Source organism: Ambystoma mexicanum, chromosome 13 (genome assembly GCF_040938575.1).
Source record: "Ambystoma mexicanum isolate Mex_15411 chromosome 13, UKY_AmexF1_1, whole genome shotgun sequence".
In the NCBI taxonomy this organism is placed as follows: Eukaryota; Metazoa; Chordata; class Amphibia; order Caudata; family Ambystomatidae; genus Ambystoma; species Ambystoma mexicanum.
The window spans coordinates 52,633,173-52,651,790 of NC_090938.1; the positions used below are offsets into that span (position 1 = coordinate 52,633,173).

General features: G+C 46.5%; 1 protein-coding gene across 1 annotated transcript in view; it reads right to left on the reverse strand.

Moving 5' to 3' along the window:
* EIF2D (eukaryotic translation initiation factor 2D) overlaps positions 1-18,618 on the reverse strand; it is a 161,565-nt gene that overhangs the window by 13,453 nt on the left and 129,494 nt on the right. Inside the window, exons 13-14 of the mRNA XM_069633185.1 lie at positions 17,683-17,803; positions 15,578-15,752 (exon numbers count right to left, since the gene is read on the reverse strand). Of these exons, the coding sequence (XP_069489286.1) occupies positions 15,578-15,752; positions 17,683-17,803 (296 nt within the window). The remainder of the gene's footprint in view (positions 1-15,577; positions 15,753-17,682; positions 17,804-18,618) is intronic.

Here is an 18,618-nt window from a genome sequence, read left to right on the forward strand (position 1 = left end):
TTGCAGACTCACTCACTCCAAGGCTTCTTGGAGCTATGGTATCCCAGCGTCCACAAGGAAGGGTTTCAACCACTCCCGACTTGGTTTGGAGGGGGCGGGGGTCAGAGTGAGGAGATGAAGACACAGTGTTGGATGTCTCAATTATTTTCATTTAAATCCTAAAGGGGTTTGGAAAAATGGCTGACTAGCTACAACTCCACGAGGGGCTTCCCTGCCTCAACACAACGAATGTGAAAGTCGGCGTCAGGATGTCGAAAATAAATGTTCACTGTCCTGTGTCCAAACCGAATCTGACCCTCACACTTTATATCTCTCTACAAAAAGGCGCACACAGGGGGAAAAACAATGAGCCTCTCGGCTGCTCGCCTGCAGTGCTGTCGATTTTAAAATTGCAAGTTGCACTAGAAAAAACGGTGTTCTGCCAAGGGGGACAATCCTCTTCCCCGGTCTTCTCCCCACGGGCTTTGAGGGTGTGGTCTCCCTTATTCCCACCTACTTCAGGTATTTCCTCCTGGTGCTACACTGGGTATTCTCTCTTGCCAGGTGCACTAGTTATTGGTGTCTGTGATGACACACTTGGTCTGCTCGGCTGCAAGTAGGTCAGTTCCTGTTCTACTTAATGGAGTCACAGTTTTGATGTCCTCCTCTCGAGTATATGTTCCCTTTAACCCCCTTAAGTGCCAAGGAGCACTTAAGGGGGTTAAAGGTTTTGCTGGTCCTTTTTGCATATACTTGAATAGCCTGGAACTTAAGGGGTTAATTTAAGTACTTGCTTCACCAACCTGCCAAGTATTCTTTGATGTACTTTCCATTTGTCAAAACTAAGCAAAAGCATTAGCGAATGCAAAAGAAATCCGAGATGAAACGTTCAGTGTATTATTCGTGTGCTTTCAGGCACTGCGCTGTTCCAGGGGTCTGTCTCCGGTTTAGTGCCTCCAAATCTGTCCACACGCTTTAGGAACCCTTTCCCCGATACTGTGTAGGGTGGGCATGTGATGTCCTCGATAGCGGCCACCTGCTATGAGGCGGGCAATTATGGTCCCGCTCTCGGTGACTGTTTCCCCGCTTCTCTGCAAGGGGTTTGCCTCTCGTGTAAGGACCGTTAACTTTGCGGGCCGTTGCGCTTTACAACCTAGTGCCGGTTTCTTTATTTGATAAACGGGGGGTTGTCAGCTTACCTCCCCAATGAGATTCAGGGGATGCCGCACTGGAGTTCTCGAGTCCCTGCGGAGATGGTCTTTTTCCTCAACTTCTTGCCCACTCGATCAGGTTTCTTTCTCGTCCTCTGACTCCACTCCTACCGCCGCTCGAACCACTTCTCCTGCTCCATCTGCTATTCAAACGAACCCTTGGAAGCAGTCCCTTTTATTGCCGGACACAAAGAAAGGACTAAAGTACTGTGTATGGTTTTCCTCTGTATGGGGTTTCCTGGTCCCGGTATTCCTATTCTCTGTTTGGATTTGAATTGTGGAAATAAGTGTACCTCATTCGGTATTTCGGGCTTCATCTATAAGGTGTTGCGGCACTTTTAGCAGTTTCCTTGGTTTCTTCTCTTCGTCTCCAGGACGATGTGTTCAGACTCATTACAATGGCCAAAAACGTTTCCTTGTAAAAACACATTAACAGAGGATGACCGATTCAACTGAGGCGCCAGAAGCACCAAAGTGAGTCACTTGTTCACTCAGGTCCACCTGGCTACCATATCCGGATGTGCGAGGGAGCCTATACGAAATTCATTTTTCGAGAGCCCTCATTTCAGGATTACAAATTCTGTCTTGATAGGGTCCTTCTCCTATGGGTATTTTAGTTAAAGACACATGGAGAATCTAGGATTATCTGAAGCTCACTCTAACATTCAAGACCCATTATCATGTCCAGGACTTTCATGTTGGCCTCTTTAATTTGTGTAGGAAAATCCCAAAGTGGGATCGGCCTTTCCCACGCAGCTCAGATCGGCCTTTGCACATTTAGCTCAGATCGGCCTTTGCACATTTAGCTCAGATCGGCCTTTCTCACGCAGCTCAGATCGGCCTTTGCACATTTAGCTCAGATCGGCCTTTCCCACACAGCTCAGATCGGCCTTTGCACATTTAGCTCAGATCGGCCTTTGCACATTTAGCTCAGATCGGCCTTTTCCACGTAGCTCAGATCGGCCTTTGCACATTTAGCTCAGATCGGCCTTTTCCACGTAGCTCAGATCGGCCTTTTCCACGTAGCTCAGATCGGCCTTTTCCACGTAGCTCAGATCGGCCTTTTCCACGTAGCTCAGATCGGCCTTTTCCACGTAGCTCAGATCGGCCTTTGCACATTTAGCTCAGATCGGCCTTTGCACATTTAGCTCAGATCGGCCTTTGCACATTTAGCTCAGATCGGCCTTTCCCACACAGCTCAGATCGGCCTTTGCACATTTAGCTCAGATCGGCCTTTGCACATTTAGCTCAGATCGGCCTTTGCACATTTAGCTCAGATCGGCCTTTTCCCTGTAGCTCAGATCGGCCTTTTCCCTGTAGCTCAGATCGGCCTTTGCACATTTAGCTCAGATCGGCCTTTTCCACACAGCTCAGATCGGCCTTTCCCACACAGCTCAGATCGGCCTTTCCCACACAGCTCAGATCGGCCTTCCCCACACAGCTCAGATCGGCCTTTCCCACACAGCTCAGATCGGCCTTTCCCACACAGCTCAGATCGGCCTTTGCACATTTAGCTCAGATCGGCCTTTTCCACGTAGCTTAGATCGGCCTTTTCCACGTAGCTCAGATCGGCCTTTTCCACGTAGCTCAGATCGGCCTTTGCCACGTAGCTCAGATCGGCCTTTGCCACGTAGCTCAGATCGGCCTTTGCCACGTAGCTCAGATCGGCCTTTGCACATTTAGCTCAGATCGGCCTTTGCACATGTAGCTCAGATCGGCCTTTGCCACGTAGCTCAGATCGGCCTTTGCCACGTAGCTCAGATCGGCCTTTGCCACGTAGCTCAGATCGGCCTTTGCCACGTAGCTCAGATCGGCCTTTGCCACGTAGCTCAGATCGGCCTTTGCCACGTAGCTCAGATCGGCCTTTGCCACGTAGCTCTCCATCAGGCTGAGCGCGAAATTCCAGCAAATGGTCCTTGTAGACCGACTAGCCAAGACGGGCCCAGATCATGAAAGCGAGCCGCCAGTTTCGTGGGGAGGTCCTCACGTAGAGGCCTAATTCCCATCCCTCCCTTTTTTCTAATGATCGAGAAGGTAGACAAAGGGATCATTGTAAGGTTTAAAAAAAATATATTCCCTGCCCACTGGATGGAAGGACACTTCAAATTTCCCCAGAGTTCTGCAGAACACAGAGTTCTAGCACCCGTCTTAGGGCTGTGAGCTTCTAGAGGGGCACTATGCCCTCCCAAACAATGATTTAGGGGATGTTTCATCTGCAATTTAACTATGTACACATTCACCACCTGTGAAAAATACAATTTCAAATGATTCATAGATTTAAACCACACACTGTAATTCAATCATAATGCTTATAATGTTGATGAAAATAAAGCCAACCATTTCTAACCAATCTAAGAGAAGCTCCGTTCAGTACAGCCAAATTGTTTGGTCATCATTTCACGACAAGGAAATAGGATGTTACTTTTCCTCTTGGGTAGTGTAATGAATCCTGTGGAGTCATCACTGATCCCCAGCCTAGGATCTCCTCCCATGTGGCCAGGGAATGGCAGCCGCTACCTGAGCCTGACCCTGGGGGTGGTATGATGAGGGAGGATCACATGGGAGGAGATGGCTGTCAGGGGGAAGTGGTAACTCCTTCAGGAGAGATGACGTATTCATCTTCTTGTGAGGTTGAAAGTCCCATAATTACCAAATACCTAATGGCATGCGGTCATTGCACAATTCCCTCCCATGAAACTACCCAAAGAGCAGGTCATAAAAAGTCATCTAAAGAGCATACGGTTTGTGCCTTGGAGTTTCAGGGATTAAATATGCCATCCTCTAATTCTCAAGATAGTATTTTAGGTGGAGGTCCTGGGCCCAATGTTAAATCCAAAACCTTTTGCATGCCCCCAAACTCTGACAACTCAATTCACCAAAACATTAAAACTAACTGAAGACGTGTGGTTGTGGCAAAAAGGTGTGGTGGAAAGAACTTGTTAATCATATTATGCTTCTGATAAACTTAATTCAACAAAAGGTAGTTGCTGTGCTATCCTGACAAGCGCTTCCATTTGAGAAGCAAGTGCCATATGTTAATAATTGCTTTGCACGTTGAAGAAATAAATTGCCTTGGTTTATGAACTTACGTTTTGTGAAAGAGACATTGGCCTCATCAAGAAGGATACTGTGGAGAACAACACTTGCTTTGAAAAAGTGTTTATGAAAGAGACTTCCTTTGCCAAGTGGAAGGCCGCTTTGGAATGAAAGGATCTTTTGATATATTGAATGGAACTTTGTTGAATCGGAACCTTTCCCAACTCCTGGTCACAAGGAGTATTTGCAAAGGATTTTAAGTGATCCGACCGCGGCTGATTTTGCAGCGGCCGGAAAGTTTGCATGAGAAAGGTGCGAACTACCAAAAGTTTGCACCTTTCTCATGCGAACACTTACATACTACGGGGGCTGCAGGGGTTTCCCCCACAACCCCCGCTCACTATACTGTAAAGTATATTGAGCAGCGTTTGCGGGGGGGCACCCCCGCAGTCTTATTTTTTTTTTACTTACCTGCAATGCTACCACCAAAGGTTCGAACCTTTGGTGTTCGAACCTTTCGTGGTAGCCTTTTTTCAGTCGTTTTGTACGGTCGGACCTTCTTTTTCGGTCCGATCGTACAAAACCTTTGCAATGCCTTATAAGTTTGAACTTTTACACTGTTGTGTTAAATTGAAGAGAGCCATATGTTCATTGTGATATTTTGTTGTATGTGTTAGTGTGAAGGTCAGAGACCTTTGGATATTAGGTCATCTTTTATTTAGTTTGCTAGGTAGGGACATCCTCGTTAGGTTAGGGAAAGATAGGCAATTATCTCAACCCTTTTTATTTTAATAAATGGCAAACCATGAGAACATTATACCTCTGTGTCTGACTCGCATTTCTGACCCCTCACAGTAGTCCACACCATCATTCTTCCACACACTTTGCTGACTGGTTATTAATTGTGCCTCTTATTAAAATAAATACTTTTGTACTTCAGTATTTATCACTTCTGAGAAATAGGTTACCGTAGCACTGGAATGTCTATAGTATCTGAACATGGTCTCTGCTGCCCCCTAGCTAATGCCCTTTCCATCACTCACACACTAAGGTTGTGCATGGCCTCCTAGAAATTAAGGATTTCGATATTGACTGCCTGCTCGTCTCGATGTTCTATACGTTTGAGTCTAGTTCAAACGAGGGAGCAGAAACAGGCCTATCGTTACTATTCTGCGAGGCAATTTTTTGCTTGGCTTATTGGCTTTGTCAATTTGGGTATTTTATGGTTACTCTTCAATGGAAGAGTCTGTTTATGTGCTGATTTTTCAGCGTTGGACTCTTTCCGCACAAACTCTTACCCATAAAGCCCTTAGGGGCCTCCCAATCTTCAGCCATTAAAGCTGGCAACCCCGTCCATTTTTAATCCTTTTTCACTCTGGTTCTTTAGATCCAGTGGCCGGCTGCACTTGGGTCCTTCCTATCATCTATCTTCCTCTCTACCTGTGGAGTTCCCCAGGGGTTTATCCTCTCGCCCTGGTTTTTCAACCAATACTTGGCAACTCTCGCCCACTGCATTGACATTTTCTGCTCAAAGTTCCAGTGCTACGCTGATGACAACTCATTTGCAGGCTGCCCTCGGCCACCTCCTCTCCCTCTCTCATCTCTGATTGCCCAGCTGCCATTCAAGATTGGTGTGCCGCCAATGATCTTTGTCAGAATGCCAGCAAGACAGAGATCCTCCTCATTGGCACACCTTCACCATCCTTTCCCCTCACTCTCTGGCCGGCCTCCCTTGGCCCTCCTCCTACCCCCAACTGCGAGGCTAAGAACCCCGGGTCATCTTTGACTCCACACGTTCCTTCTCCGCCCACATCGCTGATGTCTCTAAAAAGTAAAATTTCCGACTGCACCTCCTCAGAGGTACTCTGCCTTTCCTCTCCTTCCCCAAGAAGCTCATGGTCTCCCAAGCTCTGATTCTCTCTAGGTTGGGCTATTGTAACGGCCTCTTTCCAAATCTACCTGCCTCTACTCTGCGCCCTCTGCAACTAATCCAGAACAGGACTGTGAGACTTGTCCTTGGCCTCAAGCGCTGGGGCTGTATCTCTCCAGCTCTGAAATCTCTCCATTGGCTCCCTGTGGATGCAAGGATTACATTCAAAACTCTGCATTGTCCACAAGGCTTTCTGGGGACTGGGTCCAAAATACCTTCAGCTATCCCTGCGCAAATACCTCCCGAGCTCTTCGCTCCTCTACCTCCAACTCCCTTAGGGGCAGTTGTTTTTCAAAGGAAGTGGGGGTAGATCTCGGTCTTCGGCTGGGGCCTCCATCTGGAACAGCCTCCCTGCCACTCTAAAAACTGAGGAGAACCATCTCCGGTTCCGGAAGCACCTTAAGCCCTTCCTCTTTGCTTCTGCCTTCGTTCCTCCTCTCCCCTGCTGATCTGTTCTCTCTTGGCACTGTGCACCCGGCCCCCCTCGGTCCTCTGGGTCCAGGTACCTGCTCACACTGCCACCCTCCCGCACTGCGTCCGGGCCACCCCTTGCACTGAGGTCTGTATCTGTACCCATACAGCCCCCCCCCCTTTTTCTTCCTGCACTTACCAGACCTACCCCGGTCTGCTGCCTTAAAGCCAGCAATTGCTGGCTGCACTATCACAGTTTGTTGCCATTATTTATTTATTATTATTTATCTGTTTCTCCTTTGCGCCGCACACTCCATTTCTCCCCCCTTCCATGCATTTTTCCCCTCCCCCACACACTTGCGTGTTCTCAATGTCACTGGGCCCAGTAAGATATTTGTTTTGTTCTGCCCTGTTCCCTCCCTTGCTTGCTTTGTCACGCTCTGAAACACTTATGTACGAGCGCGATAGAAATAAAATATCAATATCAAACTCTACATGTTCGTTGTCTGCAAAGTCTTCGACGGACAACGTAGCCGCCAAACAGCCAGGGTCCATTGTGCATGCCACCCAATCGTTCTTTTCTTGACCTTAGAGTTCTAGGCTTGTACCTTCTCAAAGCCACACACGGTGCAGTAGAAGTTCTGTGGAAGGCATGGGTCACACATACGTTTATCAAGCCAGAGGAACCGATGACCGCACCCCGACAAAAGGTAAATAGAAGTTTGTCCCTCAGGCTGAAAAATATTTAAGCCAAGCAAACTTTGTAGCTTACAAAAAACAACAAGCATTCTCTTAAGCAACTGAACCCCAAGCTGAACAAAAAGGTCGGAATGTTGCTACTTTTCAGAGCCCATGGTCAGTTGACATCAAAAGGTGATGTTCTTCGTTAACCAATAAAGTTGAGTACCATTTTTAGAATGTACCTTTTACGTTCCTTCTGCTTCTCTTTCCAAGACCCGAACCCAATGGCAAAAAAAAATACCACAAAAGTAACAAAATAGGAGGATGTAGATGTCGTACTAGCATCTTCCATCTAAAAAAACACATCGACACCCTCTTCGAACCCTAGTAAACTAAGTGCAGTATTCTGGACCAACCACTAGATGGCAGTGTATGCATACCATGCAAATCCATAACTGATTTATAAACTGCAAAATATAGCTATGTACTTGCTAAATTAGATTGGCAACCTTATGTTGTCTCAGTGATATTTAAACTGCACACTCCTATTCGCATATCCCTTGCAGGCTCCCCTCTGCCGCCTCTTCTTCTCGCATCCCGGATGGTCTGTCTGCAATTCAGGAGAGGTGCACTGCCAACAATCTCTGCCTGAATGCCATTAAGACGGAGATCCTCCTCATCGGCACACCTGCACCCTCTTTTCCTGCCACTCTCTGGCCGGTCTCCCTAAGCTCTCTTCCTGCTCCCACCTGTGAGGCTAAGAACCTTGGGGTAATCTTCGATTCCACACTCTCCTTCTCTCCTCACATCTCTGAGCTCTCTAAGAAGTCAAACTACCAACTGCACCTCCTCAGAGGTATTCTTCCTTTCCTCTCCTTTCCTTTCCTTTCTCCAGAAGCTCTGTCTCCAGAGTGCTGGTTCTCTTTAGGCTTGACTAATGTAACAGCCTCTTTTGAAATCTGCCTGCCTCCACTCTCCGTCATCTACAACTCATCCAGAACAGGACTGTGAGACTTGTCCTTGGCCTCAAGCCCAGGGACCGTGTCTCTCCAGCCCTGAAATCTCTCCATTGGCTCCCAGTGGCTGCAAGGATCAAGTTCAAGACCCTTTGCATTGTCCACAAGGCCCTTTGGGGCCTGGGACCGCAATACCCCCAACTCTCTCTTCGGAAATATCTTCCTAATCTAGCTCTTCGCTCCATCATCTCCAACTACTTCAGGGTCAGGTGGTTCTCCAAGCAACGAGTTGGGGGCAGATCTCCCTCTTCGGCTGGCGCCTTCCTCTGGAACAGCCGCTCTGCCTCTCTGAAACTTGACCAGAACCATCTCCGGTTCTGGAAGCAAAACTTTCCTCTTTGCTTCTGCCTTCCCTCTTCCCTGCTGATCTCCGGTCTGCTACTGCATTGGTCAGATGGCCACCCTCTGAACTTCGGGCTTCGGTCCCTGCCTGCCGAGTTGCACACCTGCATTGCCTCCTGGCAACCCTTGCACTTGGGTCTGTATCTGCAACCCTACAGTCCCTACACCTGCACTTATTCAGACATTTGTTGTCTGTACTTAACCCTGCACTGCTACCTGCTGGCCGCACTACTTGTTTCTGACCCTGTGTACTGCACTTGTCCTTCCTCCCCTTCCCGTGGCACTTCTCCCCCTCCCCTGTCCCCTGCACAATCTCAATGTCACTTGGCCTAGTATTATCGTTGTCTTGGTCTTCCCTTTGTTTTCCCCTCCCCTGCCCCGTTGCGCCTTGAAACACTTGTGTATAGGCGCGTTATGTCTCATCATATAAAAACAATACCTGAAATCAACTGCAAAATGATCTTTGAAAACATTCATTGTGTCTGCACGAATAGAAGCTACAAGAACCATTTCAGATTTGCTTTCATTAGCGTGCACAGATTGTCCCCAGCCTTTAAAGTGCTCAGTCTACTTTGCTGCCAGAGAGCACTTCTGTAGTCCTTGTGCAGCCTGGAAGGTGTATAAGCTTACAAAGATAGGGGTACAATGCACAAAAAGGATAAAGAAACAAAACAGCTAAAGAAAATCAATATTTAAAGAACCCGCATTACAAGGAGACTACACTGTTTTATGACAAAAATAATTTGGCTCTGGTGACTTTCAAAGAGATCACGAGATGGAGGTGGCACGAGTTGTGAAAAGCAAAAGCTACAACAAACTAGACAACCACTGAAAAGAAATAAATAAAATGTCTCTTAGGAAACGTCGGAGTAGGAATGAAGGAACGAGGGGGAAGTCCTACATGGTGGGACGTTTCAAAGCATACCAGTGAATTAGTGACTTCTTTTATCTTTTGAAAAGAGTCAGACAGGTTGCTTTGCACAAGAACTGTATTAACAGTAGATAGATATTCATTTACGCTACACAACACCAACCATAAAACCTTTGCATCATATTGAGTAATATACACGATGGATAAATACAGCACAATACAAGACAAAACAACAGGTATAACAGACAAATCCAAGCCACAGCAAGTCCAAGTAACCCTGAATCTGTGATCAATCTGACAATGCATTTTATTTATTTAGATATGTATTACCCGCCACATGCCGAAAGGCCTCAGGGTGCACATGAAGAAAAGACAGGAACGAGACAAGGCAGGGGAATCGGGCAGGAAGACAGGGAGTACAGGATTTATCCTGGGTTGAGGTTGAACAGATACATTTTAATATGCTTCTTAAATAATGCCAGATTCCCAGTCAGGCGTATAAGGCCGGGGAGTGAGTTCCAATGAAGAGGAGCCGGGACGTCAAATTATGTCCCCCCAAAACGCACCAGCTTGTATCTCGGCTGGGCAAAGGTGGGGAAAGCAGAAGAGCGGAGCTGTCTCCCTGTTGCGTGTGTCTTCACTCGATCCTTTAGGCATGTGGCACAGGCATCAGTAGGCATTTGAATGACAATGTCAGGATCTTGTGCGTGATCCTATGTCGTACAGGCAGCCACTGTAACGCCCTACGCACATCGGAAACATGAGCGCATTTAGACATGCCATGAATAGCCCGGACTGCGCTATTCTGTGCAACCTGGAGTGCTTGAATGTTCGAGCGCGTTGTTTCAGCTAGAAGACTGTTGCACTAGTCCAGTCTGGAGTTTATTAGCGGAGAGGCCAGCAGTGCACAGTTATTGACAGCAAGAAATGGGCAGATGTAATTAAGTAGCTTGGCGATGAGACCACAGGAGGATCGAATGTAGGAAACATGCGGGCACATGGTCAACTCATCATCAAGAACAACCCCTAGTGTTTTAACTTTCTTAGACACATTGATGAGGTTACCCGCAATGCAGAAATTGGCGTAGAGTGGGGCCAGTCTGTTTAGATCGATTCGGGAGGCCACAATCAAGAGCTCGGTCTTGTCACAGTTCAAGGTAAGGAAGTGGTTTGCCATCCATGCTTGAGCTGCGTCAGATTTTATTTATGGCAGACAAATCCTGTTCATATTTCCTGCTTAGTTCAAGGATGACCAGGGTGGCGTCGTCATAATTTGTATACTGTACACCAAGGGCGTCCAACAAGACAAACAGGGGTTTGATGCATTTGTTGAACAAGGTGGGCGACAGGCAGGAGCCTTGAGGGACGCCACATGTTTGGGGAACGGGAAGAGAGCTTTCTTCACCAACTGCTACCCGGGCAGTCCGGGGGCCATGAAATGATGTCAGCCATCGAGATGCCTGTTGGGAGCAATGTGCGATCTCCCCGAGCCTTGTCACTAGTAGAGAATGATCCACCAGGTCCAAGGCCGCAGAGAGATCAAGAAGCATCAGTAAGGCAGGATGACCTCTGTACGCTATACCCGCCAAGGTGGATTTAAGGTCGAGCATGGCGGTTTCAGTCCCGTGCTGAGCTCTAAAACCAGATTGGCGGGAACTAAGATATGGTGGTCTTCGTTGTGTGCTTCTGTAGCTGCAAGTATGCTAGTTTGTCCATATTCTTAAGGACAAATGGCACATTAGTAATAGGTTGGTAATTACCAGTCAGGCGGGGATCGCTGTTTGCCTTTTTTAGAACAGGTGTAATCCAGGCCTCCTTGAGGGAGGACGAGACTACACCTTCATCAAAAGATAGGTTAATGAGCTTAGTTATCCAAGGGCCTAGTAGCTCCAGGGAGTCTTCAAAGACATCTGCTGGACCGCAGTCACTGAGGCGTGAGGTAGGTTTCAGGTCATGTATGATCTTGAAGACTTGCACTTCTGAATAATGAGAAATAAAGATAGGATTGTTGTTGGATCCAGGGGGCAGGTCCTCGGGAACATTTGCTTGGATGTTACATCCCTGCAATGTATGACAATCTATTCTCCCAATAAGCCAGCAAAGACAATATTAAGAGATGGAACAAGAGACAAACTTCGGCGTAAGTACACTCATGCAGCAGGGCTTGGCTACCCAACTCTTCGCTTGATGTGCCAGCGTAAAAAATTAAAATGGAGAAAAATAAAATAATAACTATTCTTAGTTGGTTTAGTCTTCATTCGGGAGAATAGATAGACTTTCACACTTACATAAGCAGGTAACTGGTAAATGGTCTGTTGTACCACCAATAGGCATCTCTTAAAATTTGTATCGGAATAGTCTGTAGTCAGAGTGCATTTTGCAGTATACAGTCTTTTGCCCACAATCTAGTCATCGCCGGAAAAAAGGACAGCCTACCGAAGCCCGCGGAGCCCCGTCCCAAACAAATGCGCAAAGGGGCAGACTGGCACTTCCTCTGCAGCCTGGAAAAGGAAAGTCTGGGGCACGGAGAGGAGGTAAATGTGTACGTATATGTGTGTGCAAGCAGGCGTCTCTGGGGCTGCGAGAGAGCAATGTTAATGGTGGTGGGGGGAATTTGGGTGCGAAACAGGGATTTTGGGGGGGATGAACCCTCTGATAAAAAGAAAAACCCGCCAAAGTGGGAGAAAGTAGGGATGGGGCGTAGGTGAGCACTCCAAGAGGGGTAGAGGGGACATAAAAACTCCGCCCACCCAGAAATAAAAATATTAAAAATTAAAACAGACTTCCCTGCCCACCTGAAGAACGCTCCAAATCGGCCAAAAAAAGCAACTGTTTTTAGATGTACGATCAGGTTTAAGATATAAAACACCCTTTACACTGGGGAACGGAAAAGGTGACATGACATGGAATGAAAGTGGAGAGTTTTGGTGGGAATAGTTGGGAAGAAGGGAGCCAACCTTTCCATTAGAGTAGATCAAGGAGGAGACTTATGTAAGTTTTTTTTATTGGTGATAAATCTTTCTGACCTGGGTCAAGCCCAGAACCTTTTACTTGGACTTGGTAACTATTTTACCTTGTCTCTAGGTGAGTAGTTTCCAGAATGGTGGGTTCCTTTTTTCGCCATTTCTTGTGTGCTTGCTGTTTCTGAGGCCTACCCCTGCCATTCTAGGTGGGAAAGATCTCAATGGAAGTTTTGTCTTTGGTAGGAAGGCAGGGAGCGAGAGAGGAGTGCAAAACTCTGCAGCCGTCTATCTTCTACCTTGCCTGAAAGCAAACAATTCCCAGTGGGGATCTGGCTGCCCTGATTGGGCAGCCAGACAGCCCTGTGCTGTGAAATGCAGGGAGAGAATGCAGAAGTTGTGCTGTAGTTCCTGATAAAAACTCTGAACCTGGAAGCGGCTAACAAGTCAACCACTGGAACTGAAACCAAAGAGGAAGATGAAGAAAAGACAGCTGTAGCAGCGATCGGAGAGCCTGCTGTGTAACCGGGGCCTGCTGTTACCTTTCCTTCCAGGCGACCTGGGGATCCCAAAAAGGACGACACTGCCCAGAGCCTGGTGAGACCCACTAGACTCAAGACCACCTGCATTTTGAGCCATCTCTTGGTATGCTGCAACCTTGCCGGCCTGCAATAACAAAATACCTTGGGACCTAGAGCCATTACATGGTGCACAGTCTTCCGAATTGCGCTGAAACTTTGGTGGCGTCCTTCTGGACCTCCAGAGGCTAAATATGAATACTTGAAATCCCCTCACCAGAGTGCTGGACCAGGTTAGCGACGAGACTCCGACCAGCGATACTCAGTCTTCTGCTGGCTCCTGAAACGGGCGCCAAACCCACAAAACTGCATCCAGCCACGAGGAAACCCTTGCCTTGAGTCTTCCCTATGGATCCCGGCTGCACATTTTCTTCCAGTTTCCGGTCTTCACAACAAGGAATTCAGCGACCAGGTTTTTGGCTCAAGATCCCGAAGACGTCCTGCTGCAAACTCTTCTTCTGTGCTGAGGTACTGTGTTGCCTGGGCTATTACTTACTTTAAGCCTTTTGTGATTCCTGTGAAGCTTTGGGGGGGGGGGGGGTAGGGGGGAATCCATGCGATTGGGAGTCCTCTCATCCAGTTCGCCCCAGGCTATATCTGGAATCCCCCTAGGGTGTCTTCTCTGCAGTCCCTGGACTCTTTCCAACTCTAAAGTGAACTACCCACTTGTTTTGAAGACACTTCCCCAGGAACTCTGACTTTTCCTGCAACTGAACCATATCTCAACCTGCCTACAGCTGGCACCTCGAGCACTAGGGTCCCTCTTCTGCCTCGGAGAGAACTCATGCGACAGGCGAGGGAAGGACTGGATAAGTAAAGGATTCTGCCTTGAAAAGTAGAACAAGTGTTTAAAATGTACTTGTGAAAGAGTTGGGTAGTAACTGTCCCTCTGAAATATAAGCAGTTACAAAAGGTCTTACAATCCTTTGAATGTGTTTTGCAATTCTTAAAAGTATATATAAGTTTATTTTACTCACCTTTGAATCGGATTTCCCACTTCCCAAAAGTAATGCGGTTGGCTTCACCTAACTATTTCTTTCAGCATATAAGTGTATAAGTTCACCAACTGGGTCTTGCAAAGAGCGACAGGGGACCACTCCGGTGGTGATAGTGCGCTGTACAAATGTCCTTCAACATTAACATCCCCGGACCTGCTGTATAGCCTGTCTAAAATAAGTCTACCTTGGGTTTGACCTACCTGGAATAGCTGTGTTCCATTCTTAATAAGTGTACTGTGGGATTTACTTACCTTGTTCTGCCTTGTGCCATCCTAAAATAGTGTACAGAGTTATTGTGTACCTTAGTCTGTGTGCCAATGATCTGAAAAGCAACTAATAGTTTATTACAACATTACGTCTTACTCACCTGGTATAACCGAGGGTTATCCTGAATGTAGTTATAGGTTTATATTGTTCCATGAATTTGTGTTCCACTATTCAGAAAAGTATCCTGGTAAAAGGGTTGGTTTACTAAGTGATTTCTTAATTGAGTGTCTGCATGACTGACAGGGTCTACTACCCTTGAATTACTGTAAATAATCTAAAAGCAACTTGTGGTTTTACTCCGCCTGAATAGATGTGTTCTATTGTAAACGTGTATGATTAGGTTTGACTTTTTAGTTATTCTAAAGGTCTATTTGCCTTAAGCATTGTGTTGTGCTTTTATATTGTGTTTATGACTCTGACAGTTCTTACCCACCAAGATTTACCTTGGCCTATTTGTATCTATAATAAAACTTTGTTTTTTATAATACTTCTGGGTGTGTTTCCTTTGAACCATTTGTATGCTACAGCCCTCTCTCCCTCATAAGATAAGCCTGGCTGCTCGTCTACAGTACCAAATACTCAGGTGGTACGGCTTTACACTAAGAGTGGAGTTTTGTACTGTCTCAGTTGTATGGTTTTGCCAAGTTGGACTTCAGAAAAACTGTCCCAACAGAGACATGCACAACTGACAGACTAAGATAACTATGGGTTGACAGCCCAGTAGAGAGATGCACATATAAACAGGCAGGTGACAGCATTCAAATTTACTGGGCCAATTAAGTCTTTCATCTACAACAAAATAAAGCAGCTGAGCACAGCAGGTTTATTCAGCATGTGCCTTGTGTGCTCTATATTTTTATTGTACAGATGTTTATAGAGTGGGTGGGTGTGGGGTGGGGTTGATGGATCGGATAGTATTGTGAATCTGTGCCCAGGTAGAAAGGGAATCACGGATCCCCCTTCTGGATGCTGTGCCAGTGTTATGGGGCTTCCTGGAATCTACTAAAACCCAACTTAATAAAGCATGGTCTTGCTCAATTCCTGCATTTAAGCCACTTGCAGGGGTACACAGCACCATCAAAAAACTGTTTGCTATAAAGGGTTATTGAAGCAAATGTACACTTTCATTACCATTATTCTGTGTTTCCACCACTCTTTTAATTTGTCCAGTTAAGAGGCAGGCTTCTAATAAAAGGTTGAAATGTGTGGCCCATGGAGATGCAGCACACATGTTAAAGAGAACCAAAGCTCTATAAACACACGTGATTTTCTGTTTGACATGCAGACACACACTCACCTAGCAGCATCTTGCCCAGGTGGTGGACTTGGTTGCCTTGGATCTGCACCTGAACTCTGTCCTTTGACCCAGGAAGCGCATGGACAGTGGCGCTCGCCTGCACCCTCTGCTGGAGCAAGCTGGCCAAAGCTTGTGGGTCAAGGCCGTACAACTCCAGGTTTTTAATCATGGTCACCTGCAGAAGAGAATATACCACAATCAACCAGTGGGGGGTGTGGAAACAAGGTAAACAGCAGGACAATGTGTAGCCGTGGGGAGCCCTTTCTGGTAAGTGGCACGCTACTGTCTGATCAGATAAAAGGTATTGAATGGTGCATAGCACGTACTTCTTTACCCGTACAGGAGCAGGTCCATATGTCACTCCGGTAACACAGCTCAATGGTTTGGGGACTTGCTGTACGAATGTCCGTGTAACCTGCAGGTCACATGTTTCAACCTTAACAGGTCCTAATTATCATTCTCGGGCGATAAAGCAACGCCTCAGAGTAAATTACACTCCGTCCCAGTACAACCATTCCAACTAGATGACAAGCAGGCAATCCAGCTGATTAACAACAACCAGTTATAACAAACTCTTCTATGTTCATTTATCGACTTTCATTTTTAACGATGGGTTGGTTGCAAAATGTTTTTTCTTCGAAAACCTCTCTTTTTGGGGGATTCCCAAAATCCCTCTTCCCCAATTAATTTAACACTATGCCCTACCTACCCACCAACCCCCCCCCCTTATGTACCCTTCCCCTCCCCACTACGTTTTTTAGGAAATTATTCAACAAAAAACAAAGAAATTCAGCAAAGAAGTCATAATAAAACAAGAACAAAAAAAATTTGAAAAAAAGGATTGTAAACGTCGTACCATTACAAACGTGCCCCACAGAACTCTTTTGTAAATGACGTGACCTGGTACTGTGCCCTCTGCTTTGTATACCGCACAGTCCTATGCCATGCTAGCCACGGCTGCAATAATGCGAGCTACGCAACAGACCCAAGCAGACAGACGGATGGAGGACCTACACCCTTCACTAAATTATGGTTTGCCATTCTATTTCTACCAGCTCTACTCTCAACCTGCTACCCTAACCGAAACCCACCAAATATTCCCATCGCACCCTCCAGCTGCCTCCAGGCAACACGCTCCCCAATTCTACCATCTACCCACGTTCACCAACTAACCCTAGACGATGGTAATTTATGATATGGCCATGTAGATGTTTTGATTTCAATTTCCATAAACTCTAGCCAAAGGCAGTGGTTGAGGATCATAGAAGTGGACTCTCCAAAAGATGTGCTTGGTCACATAGTGAGTAACCATGCCCTAGAATTACACAGGCAGCAGGTCCTTCCTTGCTGAACATCAACACCTCGACGAATTAACAAATCCGAACAAGGCCAACGATCAAGCTTGAACTGATAGCAACCGCGGATCCCTTTACTCTACCCATAACCTCACATTGTTACTGGCAGGACTCCAAGCTCTAGGGGATCAGGAAACAGCTGTGCTATCACAAGATCCATAACAGCCCATCCCATTTCTTCAAACCCCCCCCCGCACCCCAGGTCGTTGTGGTGATGCCTTCACTCTGACTACTTTTCTTTTTTAATACTCTTACAACACCTGAATAAAATATTTCCAGGTGCTCATCATTTTTAGTGAAATAGGGAAAGGGAGATCAAGCAATTAGCTCAAATTCACACAATATAATCAAGTGGTCAAGGAAGAATTGTAAGGTGGTTGCAAAGAAAACATGCAAGTGCTAGACCACACCTGACCCACTACTCTGCTACACGCAGTCCTGAGAAAGAATAAGTCCTTATCTCAAGGGCCCCGGTGAACAGAAATACTACACCCTTCGAGAAACTGCCCCAGCGCCAGAATCCTTTTGTAGGTCAGGAAATAAAAACAAAGACTACCCTGTATTAAAATGAATGAGTTCGTAATTCAAACCCTCTAAAACAGTTAACTGGACAGGTGCAGTACAAACACACTCCCTAGTGAGTAACCAGCGGCTTCAAAGCCCCCCCTTACAGGCGACACACATTAGTGGGAAGCCAATGTGTCCCCAGAATGGATGGCACGGTCCTGTGGCACCTTGCACAGTGCTTACCTTTTTGTTCGACGATCGTTGAGCTACCGTAATATCGATGGGGTCCAGATTCCCCTTCCGGACAACTGGGGCCTGCCCAGGAAACGTCACCTGGTGCGACGCCTGCATCCTTTCCAGGCACCTGCAAAAGAGGTTGTATAAAATGGACCCAACTGCCAAGGACAGAACACGCATTTCGCTTTTTTTAAGGGAACTTTCAATTGACCTATGCGGACAGTCTATTTTCCCCCTCCATCTTAGTCTAAATCTTTATTTGAAAATAAATTCTCCCTTTTGGAACTTTACTGTGTATTGTTGGTGCAGAAGAAAGGGAAATTGGAAGCATACTTGGGTGCACTTGAATCAGAGGGATAATGCTATAAAGTGAAGGTTCAAATTCAGCCTTTAATGATTCTGCGGCAGAGGAAGTTGAATAACATCTTGTAAGTGAGTTAAGTAAAGGTAACATCTTTTACGGTATCCTGATATTGTAGATGGGTATAAGAACGCTCTGCAGTAGATCTGGACTGGATTTGGAGTTGTGCCAAAATGCAGAAACAATCAATGCCCGAAGGACTGTAAGGCCAGGGCACCATTTTGTTTCTACTTATCAACTGCACAATGCAGTAGCCACAACAAAGTTAGCTTTGCCAATTGTGAGGGAAGCTGTTGCCAGTGCCAGCAGCACAGGGAATTAAGTTTGCTGATGCAACCCTTTTCGGACACGAAGCAATACATTTGACGCGTCAGGGTTATCTGGGATTTGTAATATCTGTACTCAAATGCTCTTCTCGCACTCACTTCTGACCAGGACCCATCACAATCAAGATGCAGCTGGTCAATACTGTACACCGGCAAAAATGAAAGTAAAAAGAACACTGTCTCTGCCCACATTGTTGCAATTTATAAACTGCAAATATACAGGAATGATGTCAACCAGTGGGATGCTGTACGTTT